This window comes from Apus apus, chromosome 1, assembly GCF_020740795.1.
Source record: "Apus apus isolate bApuApu2 chromosome 1, bApuApu2.pri.cur, whole genome shotgun sequence".
Taxonomy (NCBI): domain Eukaryota; kingdom Metazoa; phylum Chordata; class Aves; order Apodiformes; family Apodidae; genus Apus; species Apus apus.
In genome coordinates, this window is record NC_067282.1 from 130,449,608 (window position 1) to 130,475,716 (window position 26,109).

Here is a 26,109-nt window from a genome sequence, read left to right on the forward strand (position 1 = left end):
TATGCAGTTCCTAGCGAACATGCAATAATATTTAGAAGGAAAAAACAAAAAAAGCAACAATATCTGCTTTTCTAACCCAATATATTTTGATGGGAATGGAGGCACACAGACAATGGTAGATGTTACCTGACACATCTAACATCTGTTACCAGACAGATTCTCCAGGTGATGTTAGTTCCCAGACACTTCTTTCATAAAAGCACTATATGATTATTCAATTTTATTTCTTTCTGTATTTTTAAAAAAACTTTGGTGCCCTGTTTTGTCCCATTTAGTCTGAGTTTAATAGAAAAATCTAGGTAGAGGCTGTAAATTAAAACTATGCTTTGCCCCATGATGCAAAACTTTGCATCTTTAAAATAGCATAATCAGATTCATGTTTAATGCATTCATTTTGCAAATGTATATTTGAGATCTTTCCTCTTTTCAAAACACTCAACGTGGAAAGAGGCGGATTTTGTTCACTTTTCTTGTTGTAAATATCTTTTATGAAGAGCAGCCTCTGCACAAAGCAATCCTGCCCACCCCAGTGGATAATATTTTTGGTGGGCTATGGACACGTTCCCACTGCAGAGCTAGTCCACTTCATGGCCAGTGTCCCCAGGCAGGTGACACAGGCAAGACTGCATGCGTAGCTCTTTGAAATCACTGAAGCAGAACTACTGAATGTAGATATTGCACTCCAGTGACAGTTTGTATCTTGCTCAAAATTTGCTATCAAAAGGAATCCTCTCACATAGCCATTTTAGCCACCAGCAAAGTATTGATTCCTTGTGTTTTCTGCACAGTTGTTGTGGTCATGCTTAGTTACCTGCTGGCTTCTAAACTCGGCCAGTATTTTTATAGGGTTTTTTCTTTCGTTGTTTTTAAGTGCCTTGGTACTTCTTTGAAGAGGTGTCAGGTAAGCAGGTGAATAGCAGCAGGCTGAAAACTGTTCTACTTGTCAGAAAGACAATGTAACTCAGAGGAATTCACAGCAAAAGCAGAGTGCAACATCTAATAAGGGGAAGGCAAAACAGACGTGCCTTTGTCTAACCCATTCCAGCTACAGGAAGGAAATAAACATGGGCTTACCCTGCTGGGATGATATTTTTTCTGATTCTGGGCTACCAGCAGTTTTCCAAAATCATGAATCATGTAGCATAACGTATGTAATTACATACAGAGCAGATGCTGCCTCTGCATGCTGTTCTGCAGAAAGGCAGGGAACAGAGAGGCAAAATTTAGCCTTAACACAGCATTCCCTGTGACTTGTATCCTTGATGGAAGGGGGGAGGAGTTTAACATCACCAGAGCAAGGCAGAGAGATCCCATTCATGTGTTCCTCTCTCACTTCTGGAACACAGCACAGCCATGGAGAACCTGGAGAAACTCTTGTCAGGCTGCCCTGGCCCACACTTCCTCTTACGTGATCTCCCTTGCTAGTCTGACCTTTTTTTAGTCATTATTAATTAACAACATTGCCATGGTTGTGAGGACAAGTTTTTTTTCAGAAGTCAGAATTTTGACTCCTCAACTTACAATATTCCATTTTATCTCCTCCCTGGCTTGGACTTGGTTGCGCAGTAGTAAGGATTTGCCTGCTGCTTGTTGCTGTTTGATCTCCAGCTGGTAAAAGCTTGCTTGTGCTAACCAGACTGCAGACTCTTACGTGGACCAGTGGGCGTGGAAGGGCCCAGCTCATGCACCTCAGCCATGACCTGGAGGAACCACCGTGAGGCCAGCCACAAACTGTTTAAACTCATTCACTTGCAGTCTGTGATGGTGTTTGGGTTGCAGAAGGTACATCCCCCAGGACCTTCAGACCACACAGGCCTTTGGACAGCCCTCAGATGGTTTTCATACTAAAGAAGAAATGGACATTAGTTGGGCTGCAAAATCCATACACTACATGATGAAGCAATATTCATTCCAAATCAGGGTTAGTTGTTCCTGAGACAAATTATTTTCCTTCCTGTCCTTGCACAACATTGTAAGCCCTCTGCAGAGCAGCCAGCAGCTTGGATAATGGATTCCAGACTTCTTCAGTTATAATAATATTATGGCTATACATGGTCCTCTTTGTCTCAAGTAAATAATAAAGTGATCTGCTATGACAAAATGTTTAAACATCTTGGGAATGGTTCTACCCACTGTATACTATGACTTGCTCGATTTTTCTGACGTATCTGTTTCAGTCATTGGTTTGATTGCCAATTCATAGCATTTAAACTAGAACAAGAAAAGAGATTATAAAATAAAATGCACTTCCACACTTTTTTTTTTAAATCCAGGAAGATCCCAAACTACTTTACAAACTCCATGTTAATCCTGCCATCTTTCCTGGGATAGTTTCTTACAGTGTCATTTCTTTGCAATAAGGATACCTAAAGTCTTTGGTACCCTAAAGGATAGATATCCTAAGGATACCTAAAGTCTGAGAATCTTGATGTGCAAGAATCACTTTCCTATTATCATCATGTACTGTCTTCTAGAAGGGGCATGTTTTTTAATGGTATTAGGATAAATATAGTGCAGGAAGCTAACAACTTCAACAATATGTCTCATTACAAAACTTCCGAACTGTTTTGGAAAATGTTTTTAATGGTATTTAAGTTTTCATGCCTTGGGATATATGCATATCTCACAGCATTAAAAAAATCTGTAAACAGGAACTGTTCTTATGATAAGATACAACCAATGTATATATACACAAGTGTGTTTGTGAGGTGCTAAAGGAAAAAGGCTTATTTTCTCTACAGAGGGAAAAGCTGGGATAAGTTTAAGACACAAAAAATATGTCAAGACAAACTGAAAAGTTGATTTTATAGACTGAAAATCTGCTGTTACCAAAGCATCTATGAGCTTGTGTCATAAATGAGAATAATGGAAATTTAGGTATAAAATACAAAAAATACATTAATAGATTAGGTAAGTTTAAAACCAGAGATGGAAATTATAATTTCAGTAGCTCCATTCTACTTCTTCCCTGATAGCACAATTACACAAGACAGTACTGAGGTCATTCATCAAATATAAACTGCAGCAGAACTCTGACACTAAGCTTCATTTCTATATGGTAAAATTACCATGTTTTCATTTCTATAACCTGCAGATTATCTAATGGGGAGATAAATAGCCAGGCAACCTCCTCCTCTTACTCCCCACTGTCTTAGCAATTGCTGTAGTCCACAAGTCTATCATTTTCTGAAGGAGCTATTTACTCACAGAATCCTAGGGGTTGGAAGGGACCTCTGAAGATCATCCAGTCCAACCCCCCTGCCAGAGCAGGGTCACCCAGAGGACATCACAGAGGAACGTGTCCAGGCGGGTTTTGAATGTCTCCAGAGAAGGAGACTCCACAGCCTCTCTGGGCAGCCTGTTCCAGGGCTCTGTCACTCTCACAGGAAAGAAGTTTTTTCTGATGTTTATGTGGAACCTCCTATGCTCCAGTTTGCACCCATTGCCCCTTGTCCTATCACTGGACATCACTGAAAAAGGCCTGGCTCCATCCTCCTGACACTCGCCCTTAACATATTTGTAAACATGGATGAGGTCGCCCCTCAGTCTCCTCTTCCCCAAGCTAAAGAGACCCAGCTCCCTCAGCCTTTCCTCATCAGGGAGATGTCCCACTCCCTTCATCATCTTTGTGGCTCTGCCCTGGACTCTTTCAAGCAGTTCCCTGTCCTTCTTGAACTGAGGGGCCCAGAATTGGACACAATATTCCAGATGCGGCCTCAGGAACCTCTTTCACATGCTAAACACCTTGACTGTGATTACCAGTGCCTGCTACCTTTTTCTTGGTATATTTTATATATCCAACTCAGACTGACTAATCTACGCACCTAGTTAGGGTCTGTGAGTTTCAGAAGTTGCAGGTTATAAGTTTGAAAATATGGCATCTCTTGTAGTGTTTTATATGCTGAAATACAAGGGACAAATATGGTTTTGCTAAGGAAACATTATTTCTTTCATTAAACAATGAAAGGATTAGAAAACAAGACAATGGTATAGGAACTGAGTGGAGCACAAACAGACAGTTCACTGGGGAAGAAGTGAGGGTTACTGGAGTGATTTATCAATGCTCATCTCCTGCAAACACAGGAAAAGGACCATATGTGATATGCTCACCTGATCCTAACATACATTCCCCGCTTAACGCTTCAAAAAAGCAAAGAAACAGAACAACAAGAGTCAGTAATGGAAAGTGACCAAGAATCCTTCAAGAACTATTGAATAGCTGCCTTTAATTTGTAATGCTGTGGTGGAATTAAAAAATGGCATAACCCGGGTTAATTTTTTTAATGCACACACACACATTCATGCAGTCATTATGTTTTTATATATATACACACAGGAACACACACATGTATATAAGCTAAAATACAATTATTGTACTACAAATGTTAGTCTTAACCTGTATGGCAATTCTGACTGAAGATTGGGAAATCAATAGGCATAAAAGCTGAAGGAATTAAAAGGTGAAAAAAGGAGAGAAGAGAAAGAAGAAGTGAAAAAAAGAGTATTTGCAACTAAGCACAAGGTAAGTAAGTCTCTATCTTAAGTAGCACTGTTAGACTCTTCTGTGTGGACCAGGCCTGCTAGAATAGTCCTGAAGTCTGATCTGCACTGGGTACATCTGGTACTGGCTCTGGTACCTCCTCTTTCACTGCTTGGGTCAAACTATCAGTGCCTTTTCCATGATGAAAAACCATCAACCCTGTTTGCTCTGGATTTACACTTAAAATTGAAGGGAAAGTTATGAAATAGAAGGACTACTGTTATCATCCCGTCTGCAACATGGTGCTACCCAAAGGTTTCAGACCAAGATCAACACTGTGGCTTTACACGCTCTACAGCTTCAGGAACTGTTGTCATCTTCTTCACCTTACTCATTCTTAGATCACCTTATTTTGCCAAAATTCAGTATTCAACCTTCCGGAACACTTCTAAAATACACTTGTCACCCTGTATCTTTTCTGTCCCCTTCCAAATCTTTATGCCCTCTTGCAACAACAACAAAAAAAGTCCTTGCCTTTCTTGACACCTTATTAAGAGCATAGTTCTATTCAGCTCTAGTCCTTTGCTTCTGGTTTTTGGTAAAAACAGTCCAAAATAGTTCAATGTCATTTTGTCTCGTGGCTGCTCATATTGCACGTGCTGCCTGCTCCTAAAGTATCTATCTCCCTTTTGGTCTGGTTTCTTTTTTGGGTTTTTGTCTTGGTTTTGTAGCATTTAACTCTAAAGTACCCTACTTGTGTCACTCTGTCAAATGAGATCAAGCTATGCTTTTTTTTTGGCTCTGCATATAAAAAACTAACCTGGTTTTTGTGTTGTTTCAGCGTCTCATGCCACAAATAGTGTAGATTTGTGACATGTCCCACTGAAGCTATTTCGGTGCAGCTGTTTATACAATCTTTTAAAACCAGACCAACAGACAGATTGAAACACACAGCGATTAGTCTTTGACACTGGATTAAAATGAAATGTATAATGGTCAATGTAGAAGAAGGATTCGTAGTTTCTTTGTACCACAGATTAGTAGGACTACTTAGCACTGAAAAAATGGCAGCATCTATTTCTCTGAGAACGGTACCAAAAGATTTCTCAATATATTGCAAAGTAAGAAGTCACTCCTAAGCAGTAATTCTGTAAGGCAGTTCATGATAAAGAATTATGTGCTATAAATGGTGCCTGAATTTGCAGGCACTTTGAAATACAGGGGAATGTTCACACTACAAAACAATAGAATAAAAAAACATATCACAATATGGCTTAACTTACCAGGCAGATGTACTCTGAAAAGACATCAGGGGTGGGCTTAAAGCATCTCCTTTTAAAGTATGTACTGTCTGTGATGTTTGAGGCTGTGGCTGAGTTTGAGGCTGTGGCTCTGGCTGAGGCTGTGTCTGTACTTGGCTTGGATCCTGAGCAGGGTTAATCCATCGGTTCTGTCCCTGTGTCATCCACTTTCCCTGGATTCCCCACCGTGCCAAGTAAAGTTTGCAAATATCATAGTTCATTGAAGAGTAATATAAAAGGTCCAGTACCAGCAAGATCACCACAAAAAAGCCATAGATCCACACTCCTAACAGTGCACTGTAGTTGCTGTGAAAGAAAAAAGGGAAAGCAAAAGTTACCTTGTATATCAGTAATGGTCATTGTCTTAATTTACCAAGGTTTTATTAATTATATAAATATATAGATTAAAAAAATAATTGTTCTAGAGCATGTATCCTTAAACTGACTTACTATTTTGATCTAAATACTGCTATATGCATGACGTGAGAGGTTTTTAAAACTAAGGGGCTCCCTGTCTTACAAACATTTCTGCCTCTCATCTGTGTATTTATACCAGAACAGAAATTTGGTGTACAATTAGCTTCAGTACTTGAAGTGAGACCACTGATATGTACATAGTTGATGGGCTGTATGCCTTATTCTGCAAATTCTCACTCCCAGAAAGTCACCCTGCTGAAAGTGATGGCATTTGTGAGAGTGAGGGTTAACCATATGAAAATACTCTAATAATTGAGACCAAGGAGTGACTATACTTACTGCAAACATTCACTGCTGACATGCACTATAAACCACTTGGATTAAAAGGCATTTGAGGTGCTTGGATTTGCTCTGAATTTAATATGTAATTATTGAGGGATACAGAACACACTAGTAGAAGTACAGGCTTCCAAGAGGAACTGCTAGAGATCCCTTAGTTTGCTGCTAATAAATTTAGGACAAAAGAACATTGACAAGATCCTATTATACAATGCATTCCACAGTAAGAAAATATTTAAATCCATGTGTTAGCATAATTATCTTGTGTATGTATAGGTAAAGGCCATGAAAATTATCAGATGCTGACATGGTGCATGGAGATGTGAAGTTCTGACAGGTGACTAAAGATATTAAAATAAATGAGGGGGAAAAGGAGGATAAGGTACAAGGAGTCAAGAAACTGGAAATCAAAAAGGGGAAGAAGTACTAAAGCTCTCCTGGAGAAGCAATATTATTAAAAGAATGACTGTCATGTGTAAATGCAGTTTGGAGTGCAAACTGTGTGGGTGGGGAGGATGAGGTCAGAACAGAGAAGGAAAGAAATGGGTAAGAATGAGATGGTTAGGTGTGCAGTGATGAAGGCTAATCTAGACCTATGAGCTGATGTGGAAGTATCTGTACCAGAGACTGTAAAAATAAGAGCAAGCAGAAGGGATACTAGTGAAAAATGTCATTAGGAAGAAAATCTTGCAGAAAAATTATACTGAAGTAATAGACAGGCAACCCACATCTATGTGAACCTGAACTTACATGAATAAAACTGAACACACACTCAAAATCATGCTCTCTTTCACAGACATTCAGAGAAACCTAGAGGGAACTATATTTTATCAGAATGTTGACCAAAATGGAAGTGCTATGAGAATATAAAAGGCTGAAAAGACATATCACAGATGCAACCCAGAAAGATATCTTGACATTTTAAGAACATGTCCAAGCTTTTTCAGATCCAAAATACTCTAAGTCTCTGCTTTGAACTTTCATGTGCATTTAAACTTTTGTGTGACTCATTTTCTACTTGAAAAAATTCAGGATTTGAAACAAGAAATCAGAAATGAAATCAGAAACAAAATCAGATAAGAAATCAGAATTTTAATTTCTGTGCTGCTGCCTGCCAGCAGTTAAAGAGGCTGATTTATCTCACCAGGGAATGATTTTTCCACTACACAGATACAAAGTTCTTAGATTTACGGAGGTTTCATAGTAAATAACTGTAAGTAAAAAAAGGAAGGTCAGGATTGCTAATGGGTCCCTTCCTGTGTAACTTCAGCATTACAAAAGTCTAGGATTAAGAAAAAAACAATCCAGTATATTTCCAGGAGGATTGGAAGTAGACAATAGATAGTGCTTCTGAAAACCCTTAATTTAAGAGTCATTGTCTCTACTAAAGGCTTGCACATGCATGCCTGGCTTCACACAGCAGTGGGCAGACATTTGTAATGCATAAAAATCTTTGCAGTCCAGGCACTTGAAAATATAATGGGACCTTCTCAGCAGTGCTACCTTTGACTTTCAGTGGATTTATTCCTTTTGGGGTAAATTCTTCTATTTTCTGCTAATATAAATAAAAGAGTAGAGAAGGCTGGAGAAATCAGGAAGAAATTCAGTGTAACAAATCACGGAATCGTCACAGTTGGAAAAGACCTCTAAGACCATCAAGTCCAACCGTCCATCCAGGGGAATAAATAAAAAAGCAATCAAACAAATCCCCAAACAGACCACAACTACACTCCCCACAAAAACAACAACACACAACCCACAAAAAAGCCCCACAACCTCAGCCACTAGAGCATGCCCTGAAGTGCCACATCTACACATTTCTTGAACACCTCCAAGGATGGTGACTCCACCACCTCCCTGGCCAGGCTGTTCCCGTGCCTGACCACTCTTTCAGTAGAGAAATTCTTCCTAATACCCAACCTGACCACTCTTTCAGTAGAGAAATTCTTCCTAATACCCAACCTAAACCTCCCCTGCTGCAACCTGAGGCAATTTCCTCAGGTCCTGTCATTATTCACTTGGGAGAAGAGGCCAACTTCCACCTCTTTACAACCTCCTTCCAGGTAGTTGTAGAAGGCAATGAGGTCTCCCCTCAGCCGCCTCTTCTCCAAACGAAACATCCCCAGTTCCCTCAGCTGCCCCTTGTATGACTTGTTCTCTAGGCCCTTCACCAGCTTGGTGGCTCCTCTGGACCTGCTCCAGCACCTCAATGTCCTTCTTGTAGTGAGGGGCCCAGAACTGCACACAGAACTTGAGGCGCAGCCTCACCAGTGCTGAGCACAGGGGCACGATCACTTCCCTACTCCTCCTGGCCATTCCTGATGCAGGCCAGGATGCTGTTGGCCTTCTTGGCCACCTGGGCACACTGCTGGCTCATGTTCATCCAGCTGTCCACCAGCACCTCCAGGTCCTTTTCCTCTGGGCAGCTCTCCAGCCACTCCTCCCCAGGCCTGCAGCATTGCTTGGGGTTGTTGTGACCACAATGCAGGACCCAGCACTTGGCCTCGTTGAAACTCATACAATTGGCCTTAAGCCATTGATCCAGCCTATCCAGGTCCCTCTGTAGAGCCTTCCTACCCTCAAGCAGATCAAAACTCCCACCCCATTTGGTGTCATCTGCAGACTTACTGAGGGTGCACTCCATCCCCTCATCCAGATCATTGAGAAAGATATTGAAAAAGACTGGCCCCAAAACTGAGCCCTGAGGGACATTAGAAAACATGTTATTTTTGTTTTGGTAACAATGTGAGAGGCAGGAGCATTTCTTATAGTTATCTCAAAAGAATTTGTTTGTACTTTAGGTATTTAGTAGTTTCATTCATCAAAAATTTGGTTGGCAAAAATCAGAGCTATTTTGAATGCTCCAATTTAAAGCAACAATTTCCTAATCAAGCCATATGTGAGGTATCCATCTGCTCCTTCTAAATAACATCTGTTTCTCACAAGTATAAAAATGAAAGAGTATTTTAATTTACAGACAGTGGGACAACACCACTATCAAAAGAGTCTTGTGAAAAATCACAAACAAAATTAATAAGTAGTATACTTTGCACACAAAGGGAACTGCCATACTTAGATGTTTTCTGTTTCTTGAACTATTACGATGGTAGAAAAAATTAATTTTGCTGATTGCTACTAATTATAGTAAAAATTAAAACTTCCCTACAAACTAAGAAGGTGTCTTAATTATAAAATCAATAATCTTTCTTACACTGAATAACAGCAAGGCCAGAGACACAGAAAAGAACTGGAAAACCTAGAACTTGCTTTATTTTACTGAACATAACTAATTAATTGTAAAACTTTCATTTCACAATCTGATTTTCAAGTACTTTTGTGCAGGTTTCGTTTTACTTAAAAATAAAGTGTGAACAGATTCCAAATTTATCAAGATTTAAATGAGAGGGTTTTGTTCCTTCATGGGGGTCAATAATGACAACAAGTTATTTTAGTGTGGCTTTCTCTCCTTTCCCTTTCCCTAGCTGGAAAGCTTGCCCTGCCCTGCTAGTGCTCCTGCCCTTCCCAATATGTCACTTTGGAGGCTTCTGTTTAGGTTCAACACAAAGTTGAGCAATGTAACACTGAAAATTAATTCTAAAGCTATGTTGACCAGTCCTCTGCTTCTGCTGACACACAAACACGAAAGCTAAACCTGGAGTCAAAGCTAGAATTTCCTTTTACCTTCTCTGTAAACAGGTTGATTCCTGGAGGTATCAGAAAAGCTTAGTAGCTCATTATTTAAAGATTCTTCATATTTTACAGAAATACCATGTATATATGGTAGAGCCTTGATACAAACCCAACTTGTGTAAATGGAAATGTTTGCTCTGAATTCAGGGAGCCTCGGATTGGGCTCTCTGAGAACAACAGATACTTTTACTACCCATCTCTCTTCCTATTCTATCCACAGAATCCTGCTTAGGTTTCCCTAACATCCCTACACACAAATGAAAAGAATATCAATAAAAGAACCTGCTTTATCCATGTGGCTGTTTCAATCTAATTCATTAAATTCTTGAGACAAGCAGGCTAGGACCGGGCTATATTTTATTTAGAGGAGTTTGTTTGGTTTTTATTATGTGCAGCACATGAATAGAAAATAATTCATTTGGGAACTCAGGCTTAGAAAAACAACAAATCAAACCAATTGTGAGCAGAATTCTACAGCTCCAGAGTTTAAATGTGGGCAGATGGCCATGGAAACTGTTTCTTTCCTTGTTCTCCTTAAATGGGGCTGTAACTTGCAGTAGTAACACTTCCTGAGTGTTGCCCCAAGGAAATGCAAGCTTACACCCTAGCAAATGCCTTGGTACTTCTAACACTGAGGAAAGCTGTGAAGTTTTCACCTGTACACTTTAAATATGATTGTTTTTTTTACTATTTTGTTTTTACTATTAACTCAAGGCCTCTCCCCAATCTTGTGTTTTCCTGTAGGATGTTACTGTACAACTGACAAGGTCTTCCCAGCTAAATTACATCTTTTTGCAGCAGTTGGTAGTGGAATGAATAATTTAGAATTTTTTTTTTGCTTTCTTGGAAAGATGACTTTCTGAGAGATATTTAAGGATATGCCAGCTCTGCAGGGGACATGCTGTACACAGAGAAAAGGTAGAGCTATTCTGCATTTGCATTGCTTTTGGTGTAGCCTTCTGGTGTGCTGTGCAAAAATCATCCAACCCTGAAAAACTGGAGTAAGAGAGAAGGAAAAACATGGATGCATTACAGACTGCCATAACACTGTTCCAGTACCAGGTCAAGGACGCCTAGCATAGTAGTACTGCTGATAATCCACCAAAACATGCCTAATAGAAAATCTGAGTATGAATGTGAATACTATTTTAAAGAACAGTTACACAATTTATTAGAGAAAGTTTTATGGAAAAATACTTTGGATGGCAGAACTTTACTTGTCTGTTAGACATCATCGGTATTTCTATATTTAATACTAAATGAATGTTCACATGTTAAAACATTATAAACTGATTCATCTGCATGATCCCAAAGATATAATAGCAAAGTATTCTGCACTTCTAAAAACACAGAAATCTTCTGTTGTAGTAACGCCAAAAAAATGTAAATAAACTTGGTTATAGTTGTGTTGTGCTACTGTAGAAGACAAATGTGTTTTTTCAGCTGTGCCATGATGATGAAGTTACAAGTCATTCCATTAATTCTTCCCCTCAACTGTTATCATAAAATGAGAAATTTGTTTTGATGATCACAAGAATAGCCAAGGGGAAAAACAAACCAAAAAATGCTATTCAAATAAACTAAATAATAACATTGAATCACTCTTCTCTAAAAACTATGATTTTTTTTCAGTTCATTGCTATTCCCATATCCTAACTCATTGTCACAGTACAATAATTTTCATCAGAATTTTCTTCAGTCATGTGTGAAATGAGATCTAGACAAAGAACTGATTTTGTTACTATAAAGTGAATCCTGGATCTACTAGAACCCAAATAAAGTTAAATTATTGTATATTTTCAATAAAGTCAGAACGTATGAAATAAGATGCTTTTTATAATGTTTTTTTATGTAGGCATTTAGGCTTCACTTCTTTCTGTCCCTCCACACCATACTAAAATTATCAGGAAGATTCCTACCTATCTCAGTAAGCTCAAGGTGAGGAGAGCTCTCTCCCCATCTCCCTACATTGGTGGAGTTTTATAAAGAAACTTAGCACCTCTTCATTTTCCTGGCCTTCATTTTATCAGGAAGTTAAAAAAAGGCAATCAGGAAGTTAAAAAAAGGCAATACTGCTTCCACTCTTGCACTTCTCTAAGCTGCTTCTCCAGAAGCTTTTAATTGTATTTTGCATGATTTCACACACCTTTGCAGAAGATCAGCACAGAACTAACGTGGTGGTTCTCAACCATGAATCTTGCCAACAGAGACTCTCCATCACAACTGAATAGGGTGACTTTTTAATATATATATAAAAAGATTGGTAAGCACAGAATCATAGGGGTTGGAAGGGACCTCCGAAGATCATCGAGCCCAACCCTCCTGCTGCAGCAGGAACACTTAGGGCAGATCACTCAGAAAGGCATCCAGACAGGTCTTGAAAGTCTCCAGTGAAGGAGACTCCACAACCTCCCTGGGCAGCCTGCCCCAGTGCTCTGTCACCCTCACAGTGAAGAAGTTTTTTCTCACGTTGAGGTGAAACTTCTGTATTGTAACTTGGTGCTGTTTCCCATCATCCTATCACAGGGCACCACTGAAAAGAGACTGGCCCGTTCTTGATACCCACCCTTCAGATATTTATAGACATTAAGAAGGTCCCCTCTTAGTCTTGTTAAGACGAAACAGTCCCAGGTCTCTCAGCCTTTCCTCATATGTCAGATGTTCCAGTCCCTTCATCATCCTTGTAGCTCTCTGTTGGACTCTTTCCAATATATCCCTGTCCTTGAACTGGGGAGCCCAGAACTGGACACAATACTCCAGATGTGATCTTACTAGGGCAGAGTAGAGGGGGAGGAGAATCTCCCTTGACCTGCTGGCCACACTGTTCTTAATGCACCCCAGGATTTTGCAGCCACACTGTACCTGTTGCTCCGTGCATGTCTGCTTTGGAAAGCTGCTGACTGCCCCATCCATATCAGGTTGTTTATGAAAGTAAAACCAGAAGGGCCTTACCTTAGTAAACTCTAGTCCTGACTACACAGAGTAGCTCTGGAGATGTTGGAAAAAGCCTGAAGCATTGGCTTTCTACTTGGCTGAACTGGCCAGTAACATCCCAAACTCTGATGAGGCTGCCCGTTAGGCAGACTTGGTTGCTCAGCAGTGTTGGTGGAGCATTTACAGAACAGTAAGGGAAGAAGTAAAGAAAATTTGCTATTTGCAAGACAAAGAACTGGGAAAGCGTGGGGGCAATAGCCACACTAGTCCATCCTTGACACTCTATTTTTATCACTCTGAGCATTTTTATCACGCTGAGTGTGAAGCAATTTTCTGGCTCTGTTTGCAACTGTGCCCCCAGCCCTTCTGCACTGAGTCCTGGAGGACCTCTCTTCATGCAGGCATCCGATTGCTGCTGTGGTAGCATGGTCACCCTAGTCAACAAGGGGGGATCACCTCCTACTTTTACCATGGAGCATATGTAGTGTGTGGAGAGTATGCATTGCATGGGAGCATTGGGGCGTACTGTGATATAAGCTCCATCAGGTTGCCTGGAGGCATATATGTTGGCAGAACTGGGTAGTCCCAGCTGGGAGTTCTAGCAGTTTCTAGATTGTCTAGAATACACAAAGGATGGAGGAAATGGACAGCCTTTAATAGACCTGTTAGACTTTAAGTGTCTCCCCAACGTTCTGTGTGATATGTTCTTAGGATATTCCCAGATGCGCTACAAGGCCAAGGCAAGGCAATTTCACCTCAAGGACACAGCTGCACAGATAGTAACAAGACAGTAGAGATTCACATTGATTTAAAGGTATCTTATATGGGTAGAGTCTATTTTTGTCTTTCATTCACACTACACAGACTTCTTTATAGTAGGTGATTGCCCCTTTAAAACCTGTCAATTTAGAGTGTGCAACTTCTACGTCTATGCAAGATTCAAACCTCTCTAGGCAGAGCTGTGTGAGGAGTGGTTGTAAGGGAGATGCCAGTTTGGTGACTCCATGAGCTGCCTTCTGCTGGATGCAGCTGCACACACAGAGTTAAACAGGACAGCATCACTATTCCAGCACCATAGTCTCCTAGCAGCCTTGCACCTGCTTCCATAAGAATGGATGACAACACACTGACTGACTTTTGCACCACAGAAGAAAACAATATAATCACTGCTGTGAACAAAAATCAACAGACTGGAATTCCAGTTGTCTTTTATCTGCCCCTTCCTTACCCTGGAGGGGCTGGATACCAGAATAAAATGTAAGGGGAAAGCAGATAGATCAGAATTTGACCTTGGGGATTTACATCAGTTGAAGGTTGCCCTCTGCACCAAAAGAAATTGCAGCAGATGAGTGTGGCTGGAATATCAAACACTAAACAGGAGACAGACCACAAGTGAAGATTTTGTCTTCTTAAAGAAAGTCATCGGTAACAAAAATCTACTGGCTACTTAATTTTTCTTCAGAAAAAAAGTTAACAGATACTTACCTTAGAGAAGAGGCCCCAGCAGTACATGGAAGTTTCCCAGGTAACAGGCAAGGAGACCACACAGTGTTGGTACATGATGGAAATATGTTCTGCCCCCCAGTGTCAGTGATTACAAGAGATTTATATTCAAACCATCAGAGATTCAAAACAGTATACTTGAGTTGATATGGAAAGTGTCACCTCACTTCCTCTCTCCCCTACAGATAGCTTTGGGGATTATTCTTAGTAATGCACATTTGAACACAGTTTGGATCAGACTGGGCTCAGAGGTGAGACTTTGGTAACTTTTCTATGTAACTCAAGATTTGTTACATTTATAAGCAATTTTTACATAGGAGCACTCCCAGCAATGGTTATAGCCCGCATCAAAGGAAAGAAAGCAAAGCTAAAATAGCCTCTCTTCTAGGAGCAAAAACCTTCCAGCAATGTTTTTCTGTACGTGCAATGATTCTAATTGCTTCCATGATTAAGTACACCTCAGACTACGTTACCAGAGCAGGAAGAGCTTGGTGAAGAGTACTTTAAAACTCATGTACTTACTTGTGCATATATCCATCTGCATTCCCCGTTAAGTTCATCTGCATAACAGTCTGAAATTCTGTCTCATTGCAGCAGTATTTAAATACTGTGTTGTTATGGTGACAGCAAAAGATGTAGGATTTATTGTCAGAAAGACGGGGGCAGTGAAAACCAAAGTGGTAGCGACCTTTGTAGTCTGTGTATGGCTCGCAGACCCGGAAATGTGCAGACAAGGCTGTAAAACAAAGAACAACATTGGCTTTGTGAGTTACTTGTTACGTATTATGCACTATCATTTTTCATTGGTTAAGCTTAAACAATTGTTGTTTGATTTCTGAAACACACTGATGGTTCAGAACTCTCAACATCATAACATTTGCTATTACAATATTTATCCTCCTGTTACGTTTTGACTTTTATTGCTACTTTGTTCCTGATCACTAGGATTTCTTTCAAGGGAAGAGAAGAAATGTCCTCCATGCTAAGCAGCACAAAAATATTTGGGGAAATATTTTCTGTTCTAAATATATGGATACCCATGAACACCCAACAATGTTCATGTTTTTATTCTCCTGGGATGACTTCATAAAAACAAAAAGCTTCCGTAGAAACCGCAATAAAAGTTTGATGGCACTTGATTTACAGTCATTATTCTTGACAAAAAAAAAACCTCTACTGTAAAGGTCATTCATTGATAAGGATTATTTTGCCAGAAATAGTAATTATAAAACAGTATAACAGATCTGAATGATTCTGAATTTTAAAATAGATCGAATTAACAGAAATACAGCTATTCCTGGGAGTTCTTACATTAAAACCTCAAGTAAAGTGTTAATTACATCTCTGAGAATATTTTTTACAGGGCTATGTCACATTGCTTTCACTGCCCCTTTTCCCAGGGGAATAAATAAATAAACAAACAAATAAATAAATAAAATTAAATGCTTTCCATGTACATCCTTTGAATGTAGACTTGAGGCTGATAGCTGTGTGGTGACATGTCCAGTGTGGTTCCATCTACCTATCAAGACTGTAGGCCAATGCAAGCTGCCTGACCATGCTGTAAGGCTGCTGGTTGCAAACAGCTCTGAACTGGAAGCTATCCCATCACCTTGGTTTCCCCGAGTTAATCAGCCTTGCAAAGGGGCAGGGTATAGATCTCTTCCAGCATGGACACAAGCAACAACCACGTAAATTCCTGATTGATCTGAGAAGTCTTATAAGAGACAATATTTCGTTCCATATACTGCTGGCATTTTAATTTATTTATAATTTGTGTTGTGCTAGGCCTTATGGTCTCATTTAAGGCTACATGTACCATACAGACTACCCAAAGCCCTTACACTCCAAGGCAAGTGAAATTTAGAAGTCAGGAGTCTGAATACTCTCAGCAGTGAAATGTTGCTACCCTGGTTAGAGAACAGAGGCACAACAATGCTGGGGGTAGCTGCACTTCATAAGGTTCCACCAATTAATAACGGACATTCACTTCAGACTGACAATTATCCCTTGTAACTTGTTGTATGATTTTTGTATCAGTTTACCAGTACAAAAGGTTACAGATAATGATTTGCTCTAATTTCACTGTGTTGTATTTCTCTAGTCCCTGTTAATCTGTAATTGCTTCTATGCATTTTATGCATCTAATCCTCATTTCTTTCTATGTTGCTTAAAAAAGTCTATTCCTAACACTTTTGTTTCTCAATTTGATAAACTACATTAATTTCAAGAATCTCTCTTTCTGTAGATCTAGCCACATTTTAAGGATCATGACAGTGGAGATTACTTCTTTATTTGTGTGTACAGAAGAAGCCTAGAACAAAAAGCAGAATATTAAACTGATGAGAAAACAAGATGATTTGTACTGCCCTCTGAGTGAAGGAAAGTCACTCTAAACATTTTACATTTTTATATATACATGCACACACACTGACGTGCACACACAAATACCTGTCATCATTACTTTAACAAAAGAGAAAATACTTCTGTAGATTAATTCAGTCAGGAACTGAGAGTGCTAGAAGAATAATATTTCTCAAGTAGCATAGATAATGAGAAAATTAATTACATATCTTTTCCTGCCCTTCCTGGGAAAAATGTGTCTTCCAAACCTGAGGATGCCAGAACCAGTCAAGAAATGGTCTTTCTTTAAACTTAGGTTTCAAAATCCTCTGTAACTCTTGTAACAAATCTGCATGTTCATATTTTGTTGCAAAATCTACAAAGCATGTAATTGCATTAACATAGATTTGTTTGAACAAATATTTACTACCCTGCACCTTCCTTAATTAACATAGTAATAATGAAAGTGTTCCAGGATTGATTAAGTTTTGAAAAAACTCAGCGGTTACAAGTTGGAAGGAACCTCTGGAAGTCATCTGGTCCAATCCCTGTGCTCAGGCAGGGCCAGAACCATGTCCAGAAGCCTTTTGAGTATCTCCAGGGATGGAGACTTCACAACTTCCCCAGACAACATGAGCAGTACTCAGTCACCCTCACAATGAAAATGTGTTTCTTGCTGTTCAGAGGCAACCTTCTCCGTTTCAGTTTGTTCTCACTGCCTCTGGTCCCATCACTGGGCACAACCCAAAAGAGTTTGTCTCACTCTTCTTTACGTCCCCCCTTCAGGTACTTATATACACCAATAAGATAGCCCTGAGCCTTCTCCTCCTTACACTGAGCAGTCTCTGCTCTCAGTCTTTTCTTTATCATAAAGAAGGATTCATCACTGAATAGCCCTTCACTGAACTCCCTCCAGTAGATACTGAGCTCCAAATGGAGCTCCTCCAGCTCCATTTCTCTCTCACACTAGGAAGCCAAGAAATGGACACAGCACTTCTGGTGTGGCCCTACCAGTGCTGAGTAGAGGGGAAGGGCCACTGCCCTCAACCTGCTGGCAGCACACAAAGAGCTTTCCAGCCAGCTGGCCCCAAGCACCTACTGCTGCCTGTGGTTGTTCCTCCCCAGGAATGTCCAGGACTTCATGATCCCCCTTTATGTAGTTCCTGTCAGCCCATTTCTTCAGTCTGTCCAGGTCCTTCTGGACAGCAGCACAGCCTTATGGCATATCAGCCACCCCTCCCACTTCTGTATCAACAGGAAACTTGCTGAGATTGTGCTCTGTCTCATCATCATTTTAGTTTTAACTACGTAACATTTGTCTTTGCAAAAGTAAAATCAAGAAAATAAGAGAACAAATGTGTGGCATGGGAGAAATTTACAAACTAAACAGAACTTTTAACTAATAATTTGATTTTTACCAAGAAGAGGAGGCTGATTCAGTTCTTTAAATACAGGTCTCCAGTGCCAGCTAAGATTTCCCTAGCCTGTTCTGGCTGGTCTCCAGTTTTCAGCTGAGGAGATGCAGGTATCTTGTAGATCTGGTGCACACACTGATGATCAAGTCAAATGGCATCAGATGCACATGGTTGGGCACCTGTAAAGGTGTCCTGTAAATGTTTGTATTGCCTTCCAAAGGTACATTACATGTGTTACTATGCATGTAGTTCCACCAGTCATCATTACTAGGAAGAAAGGTGAATTAATGCCTGTGTCAACAAACAAATTAAATGTTATTATTGGACCTAGCAAATGCAAGTTAAGTGTGTATCCTTCATAGTGCACAACTGCACTTCCAAGAGTGATGTTTATTCACTTGACTTGTATATACATCTAGTGAACATTGTAAGAATTAAAACTAGTTATTTATGTTTCATAACCAATCGAATGCTTCCCTACTGCTGAAAACATTCAGTGCTCTAAGAAATAAGGTGCATTGTGAGAATGCATTAGAGGGCTTTAAGTCCCTAAGAAGTTTAGCTTGCTCATCACTGCAAAGTAGTGTTAAGTCTCATGATTTAACAGCACCTGTGAAAGTGTCCTCTTATCCCCAGACAGCTCCTTTGCCCATTTTAAAAGGAAAGCAAATGCCAAACTTCATTTGGAATGAAAACAGTGGGAAGGATGACTAGGGAATGAAGAGAGAATGAGAGTAACATCAGGTCAGAGGAGGAGTGATGTCTGCAATAAAATGCAGACCTGAGCAAATCCTTAAATAGTAAAATGTGTGTCAGTGAGTAAAACATACACGCAAATAAGAGCATAAGATGATGCTTGAATTACAGTCTGAATTTGGCAGTCAGTGTGTGGTGGGTTAACTCTGGCAGGCAACTAAGCATCACACAGCTGCTTGCTCACTCCCCCTCCCAGGGAATGGGCAAGAGAATCAGAAGGGGAAAGTGAGAAAATTTTTGGTTTAAGATAAAGAACATGTAATAAATTAATTAAAAAAAAAATAATCACACAACACAAAATAACAAAACCAAACAAAACTCCCAAAATGACACACAAGTGATGCAAAAGAAATCACTCACTACCAACATCCTGATGCCCAGCCAGTCCCTCACCAATTTTTTAATAAACTTCCATCCCAGTTTTATTGCCGAGCATGCTGTTATATGATATGGAATATCCCTTTGGCCAGTATGGGTCAGCTGTGCCCCCTACCAGGCTCTTGTCCACCTCACTGGGGTGGACAATGAAAACCAGAAGCAGCTTTAACCCTGTGTAAGGGCCACTCAGTAACAGCTAAAATAATGGTGTGTCACCAACATTGTTTTGGTCACCAGTTTAAAAGACAGCACCATACAAGCTGCTATGGAGAAAACTAACCCCATCTCAGCCAGACTTAGTACACAGTGAAAAAACTTTACCAGTTTATTTGAATCTGTGTGATTTTACTTCCTGTCTTTCCTTCTCTGAGAATCAGAAATATAATAAACAGTGTCTTTTTTTTTTTTTTTCAGAAAAAGTATTTTTCCTTAAAAATAACTTTGCTTAAATCCTGAGGATTAAAGAGCCTTCTTTCTACAGAAACACTTCAGGTAAATTATTGTACCTGAAAGGCTCTTGAAGTTGCCTGTTGCAAAGATGGCAGCTGTTTCTGAAATGGAGCTGCATGTGCAAATTCTCATAGTATTTTTGAAAATTATTTTTGAACAGCTAAGTGATATAGATGGTCCTATTTCTGTTACTACTGATCTCAACAGAAGAGTCTCTCATGCTTCAAATGACTGATTTAAAATCATCTTAAGATTAATCTACATTAAAAAGTAAACTACTAAATTTTTAAAGCCCCAAGGCTTTCAGAATGGCTGGTCTTTATAAGCTTCCCATACGGATCCACAGAAATATTCACATGCATGCATTTTACTTAGCATAATACCAATCATTTGAGATCTTCTGATGATTCTGCTACGTGGACATATATTTCCTGCTTCAAAGAAAAAATACTGCAATGTGCAAATAACATGTCACTTTTTTGCTTGTTAATAGAAGCTTTGCTGTCATCCCTGGTTTTATAAAAGTGTTTCAATCCATGAAATGAATATAAACAGCAACATTACTGCAAAGCAGATCTAAGAGGGAGTGGCCAGAAAGGGTATTTATTCCTCTAGCATGGCTGAGTGCTGCACCTCCCTTTGCTGTGCATTCCTTGTGCAGCTAGGAAGTGTTTACAAATCCTAAAATTGCATGCCATTGTGACCTTGATAGCACCAACATAAAATCAGTCTGCAGTTTCAGTATTCTCAATCCAATCTCACCCTTTTCTTAAATGGAACCTACTCTGAACTGAAGCCTGTCTTTTCAACAGTGAAGACCAGGCTCTGAGAACTCTTCTGTTACTTCTGCTCTTACTTTTTGTCTCTGCAGCCAGTGAAAGTTACACTTCTAATAGTTAAGTGCACTTTTCAATCGTGCAGACAGACTGTAGAAATTTATTACTAAGATTGTGAATCTTAGTATGTCACAGACTTGGAAGCAGGGAACTCAAAAGGAGTCTTGCCATTAGATTTTCATTTCAGCTCAGTTTAAAAATGATATTCATAGCATTCCAGTGGGAGTAGCAGCCCCATCATTCTTACTGCATAAAGCCAGCAGTTTTCCTTTGTAGAAGCTGACCTGTCTTGGACAAAAAAAATTTACATTCCTGCTGGCTGCAAAATAATAAATAATAAATTTCATCCTGTAAAATATGTGTGTGAATTAGCAATGATCTAAACTCTCATCTACAGATGTCAGTAATAAAATTCCCTAAGGAGCAGAGTGAGGCTGGCATGAAAGGCTTGTGATGATTTTCAAATTAAGCCTACTTTACATGCTAATAATGTCAGGTAAGAAAATACTAATTGCCAAGGACCAACAAGAAGATAAGGTACACGTTTACAAAGACTATAGTTTTTGATGTTAAAGGATAAATTATGTAAGAACTAAAAGCTATAGGTAATAAGGTTCAAATAGAAACACTGCACTTCAAAGGCAGTACTTTTCTTCTAAGAGGAAAAAATATCAGAACACTGACTCTGTGCCTGGGTTGGAGGGAATACGTGTATATATGTGTGTATATATATATATACACACACACATATATATATATATACACACACCAGTAGCTGACTGCTTTTTGCACACATGGTGCAATCACAGTGTCCCATCCAATTGGAATGTAGATATTTACATCATCTTGAGGAGAATGGCTGGAGAAGTGGGATCTCAGGTCTCTAGGCAAAGTCCCCTCTAGAGTGGCAAAGGAGTGAAAATTTCACAAAAAATGAAACGGAAAAGACTGGAGCAGCTGGAAAATTTGGTGATGTTTGATCACTGGGACACAGTCACTGGCGTCTTCTTGAATAATTGGCTTCATTTATGCACCAGGGAAACAGCTTTCTGGAATGATTTGAACATGGAAAACAACAAATAAGCTGCTACAACCCCTGTGCCTGATTCTGGTGCACAGGAGGAGGGTATTTACATAACTAGGGATGCAGCACCATACATAGGGTATCAGTGGAAGGACTCTAAAGGAAAATAGTGGTTTAAAATTAAGCAGACAGGTAGTCTAGTTGATAGCATAGCATTGAGAGCAAAAAAACATGTGTGAGTTATAGCTAAATAGTGAATTGTCATTAGCAAGAATCAACTTGAACACTTGGCAAATGAGCAATGAGACTGTGGGCAATAAAGTGCACACTGAACTAATTGATGAGGATCTAGCTGAGCATTACAGGCATTACACAGAGTAGTAACAACTCTTACTGAATCATAAGAATACTTTAGGATACATAATGCCTTGTAAAGTTTTAAGTATGGTGGTTAGGGATGTGATGTACAAGGGAATAAGGAGCAGTGATGGCAAAAATATAGTTTTGGATTAAAAAGTGCTTCAAGAATGGAGGAGAAAAGAGATTGTACTAAGAGTTAAAAACTTGTACAATCAAATCTATTTGAGCTAAGAACCTTTTTAAGAAAATTTTTTTTCAAATATTCATTCATAATTACAGCAAATCTGAATGTCATAAGTAACTTCTGAAAACCAAAAGCATTTAACTAATTCTTACTCTAACAACGGATGGATTTCTGCACAATTCCTTTCTGTGTGTTAGTAGCAAACATCTAGGGCAGGAGAAAAATCTCTGGAACCACTTCCTGGTCCAGTTAATTATTTAGATTCAGGAAAATAACATAATATTTGTATACCATGATGTAATATATTTTAAAAAATATGTAAGTAAGATAAGTTACACTGTATCTAACATATATTCATCTCAAGAATAGCTCAAGACCCAAGTTCAATCCTTCACATGCTTATATACTCTCATGTGCACATATAAAAACACACAGCTGGAACCCAACTTGCTCTGCTTTCAACAGATGGTTATTCAGCAAAATGGTTGGATTGTACAGTGGTATAAAGCTTGTTTTTTTCTTTTACATGAGCAAAACAACCAGCATATCAAAACAGTAGCTTTTGTTTATTTTAAATGTTCAGCCTGCTTCCCCGTGTCAGTGTCTCACCATTTTTCCTTCTTTATCTCCATTTTCAATTTCATTTCAAATTCCAGCTTCCAGTTCTTAAATACAAAGAGGCTTGATTTATTTATTATTCAATTAACAACTCATTTCACCTTGCTTGTTTTGTAGGAGCCTATTATTAAATTTCAACTAACTTTTCCCTTTGGCACACCTCAGCAAAAGATAAATTCAAAGTATAAAAATTACCTGCTGACAATAGTAATGAAAGTAGAACCATCAGCACATTCAAGGACTGTTGACCACAACTTGTCATCGTTGGCTTTCATTGGTCCATTAGAGAATTATCTGTTTGACAAAATGCAACATCTTGGTTAAGTGTCTGTTTCATCTCACTGTCATTGTTCAAACTTTTACTTCCCCACAAAGCTTTGGTAAATTGAGACACAAATCCCTTTCTCATTTCACCATGAATGTGTACAGATTTTTTACATGCTTTTCATGAACCCAGGGTAGACATGAATCATATTAAGCCTTTACTGGATAGTTACACCTCCCCTGTAATCTACGTTCAACAAAACTCTGCTTTCTTTACTGTCAGAAGAATGAGCTGTTGTATTATGCCTGAAAGGACTAGAAGAACATGAACTATATAAATTGGCTGCTTTGACAGTCAATCTGTTTTACCCCATTAGAGGGTGCAGTCGTTCAGAAAGTGGGTTGAGCAACTGAGATGGTTGGAAACATTGCAAAAAATGGCTTTTCATTAGAGTCACAGCATTTAATGGGATTATTATTTCTTGCTTTCCTAGAAATGAGGGCAAGATGTGATGCGGTTCAGCTGACAGACATCACAGAAAGGCTAACCTAGTTTTTGGCAGAACAGGACCACAATTGGGCAAGTCCAAATGCACAGTCACCAGCTGCACATTCTATAGCTCTAGCAGAGGCTAGTGCAAGCATTGTGATCAACATCAAATCATAGAAAGATTTGAGTTGGAAGGAACCTTAAAGATCATCTGGTTCCAAGCCCCCTGCCATAAGCAGGGACACCTCCCACTGGATTGGGTTGCTGCTGTTGTCACTGCTAAGGCAGAATTATGCTGGACATATAGAGTCTTCAGTATCCTGGACACAAGTTGACATTAGAGAATAATAAAGAAGTAAATGTTTTGTTTGAACAACAACACCAGGAGCTTGGGCTACAAACCAGAAAGCCAAGGTGGTGCTACTGAAAGCTGGTGGGGTGAGTCTAAGTCTGGGGTTGCTAAAAAAAATAAATTGTTCTAAGGTGTTTATAAAGAAGCAACTTGGATAAAAGAGAAGAAAACGGCAATTTATGTGAAAAATTACACTGTTTCTGAAAGCTCAAGAGCAACACGATGCCAAATCCTTAAGAAATCAGGGCTTTAACTTATAAATACTAGGTATTCACTAACAGATGTTTATTACAATCTACAGAATCACATTCAAATCCCAAGACAATTGCACTTGCAAGCAACAAAAGGGGGAGGGGGTGAAAAATCAACATTATGATGAACAATTACTTTCTGAGTTACGTATGTAGGCACAGGAGAGGAGGCCCAATGCTATCTACAAAGTGTTTAGAGACAAAACATTTCTCACTATCAAAAAATGCTGTGTCCAGCACAAGCAGATTCTCTAAGACACCTTAGTGTATGAAAGACAACAGATCACAAACCTGAAAGTCAGTGTAACTTTGGTACAAGGAATCATGACAGTTTATGCTGTCATCTGCAAGCACATTCACACACAAACCACTGTATTTGTAGTTTTAAAATAAGTCAGTTCTTCCAAGGGGAAAACAATTAGAAACAATAACACCATGAGAAAAACAAAAAGCGCAGAAAACTACAAATGCTAATTAAGAATATTTCCAAGCATCAATCCTGTTTGAAAAGCTGCCACATTTTTTTCAGAAGGAATGTCATGTTTATTAAAACACTAATCAGACTTAAAGTTAGAATTGCATAAAAAGGAATAATATTGAACATAAGCCAGAGGTTATGTTTAATAAAGAAAAGCAGATAGAAAGAACAAGCTATTGATGAAATTGTTAGGAATAAAATAAGTAAGACTTTCTTCCTGAGTAAAACAAAGTTGCAGAAATTCTCACAGTGATGCATTACTAGGGAAATCTTGCCTTTAGTAACAGTTAATTAAAAAAAGATCAATAAAGACTTCTGTTGTGTATCTGGGAAGAGACAGATGTTTGGTATAGGTGACACTATTAAATAGTTCCATATAAAGAATACATTAATGAGTTGGTCCTAAGGTTTGTAAACTGGTATTTGCAATCCTGTGAAATTTGTATCCAATTATTTTAGAAGTGGTGGACATATAAAGGGTGAGGGACACAGAAAAGGTGAGGGACATATAAATCCTTTTTTCAGTTTGTTGGGAAACTATGGCAGCTTTCAGAGGACCTGAAGAAATCTAAGGCCATTTTTAGAATTAAATGAGACAATTCAGGTCATGACAATTTTATGAGTGTGATGTGGATCTAGAAAAAGTTAATTGAATTGTTAATATATAATCAAATTAATACATAATTAAGGGGAATAATAAATGCATGTCACTCTGGGCTTGTGGTAAATTTTATTTCTCTCAGTGTTGTCATTGATGAAAGTAGCTACTTTTAGTAATAACATAGTAGATTTTTGTAAAATATCTCACTTAGCAGCATAAAAGTTGACCAGAAAGAAAAAGCATGTCAGTTGTAGAAGACTAACTCAGACTGGAAATAAGGTAAAAATGCTTTTGGAAATAAGAAAAAAAATATATTTTTAAAAGTACAGGCTTGTTAGTAATAGAGTGCATAGAGCCTTACTGGCAATTTTTTAATCAGCACTGACTGTATATAGAAATCTAGAAGCTCTTCAGGGAGGCAAGATTTATTCAATTATGTCCAATAGAACTGACAACAATGAAACTGGCATTTTCATCCAAGTCTTGTGACGCTTGTATTTTATTAAGTGCCAGCTGGGAAGATCAGAGCCAGAGACTAGAACACTAGAGCCACACATCAAAGGCCAGGAGAACGACAGAACCCATGTACATGTACACATACAAACATACTTGTGATAACAGGGAAATGCTCTGATTTTATACCTA

At 39.0% G+C, this 26,109-nt stretch overlaps 1 protein-coding gene across 3 annotated transcripts in view; it reads right to left on the bottom strand.

Annotated features, from left to right (window-relative positions):
• Positions 1-26,109, bottom strand: part of SHISAL1 (shisa like 1) — an 87,651-nt gene that overhangs the window by 23,574 nt on the left and 37,968 nt on the right. For 2 of the 3 annotated variants that reach the window (XM_051644214.1, XM_051644212.1), the window contains exons 2-5: positions 23,224-23,322; positions 15,187-15,400; positions 5,764-6,087; positions 1,352-1,844 (exon numbers count right to left, since the gene is read on the bottom strand). In XM_051644214.1, coding sequence (XP_051500174.1) covers positions 1,829-1,844; positions 5,764-6,087; positions 15,187-15,400; positions 23,224-23,290 — 621 coding nt within the window. In that variant the 5' untranslated portion in view covers positions 23,291-23,322 and the 3' untranslated portion in view covers positions 1,352-1,828. Of the gene's footprint in view, positions 1-1,351; positions 1,845-5,763; positions 6,088-15,186; positions 15,401-23,223; positions 23,323-26,109 lie in introns of those variants that run through there. The other variant, XM_051644215.1, reaches the window with a different exon arrangement.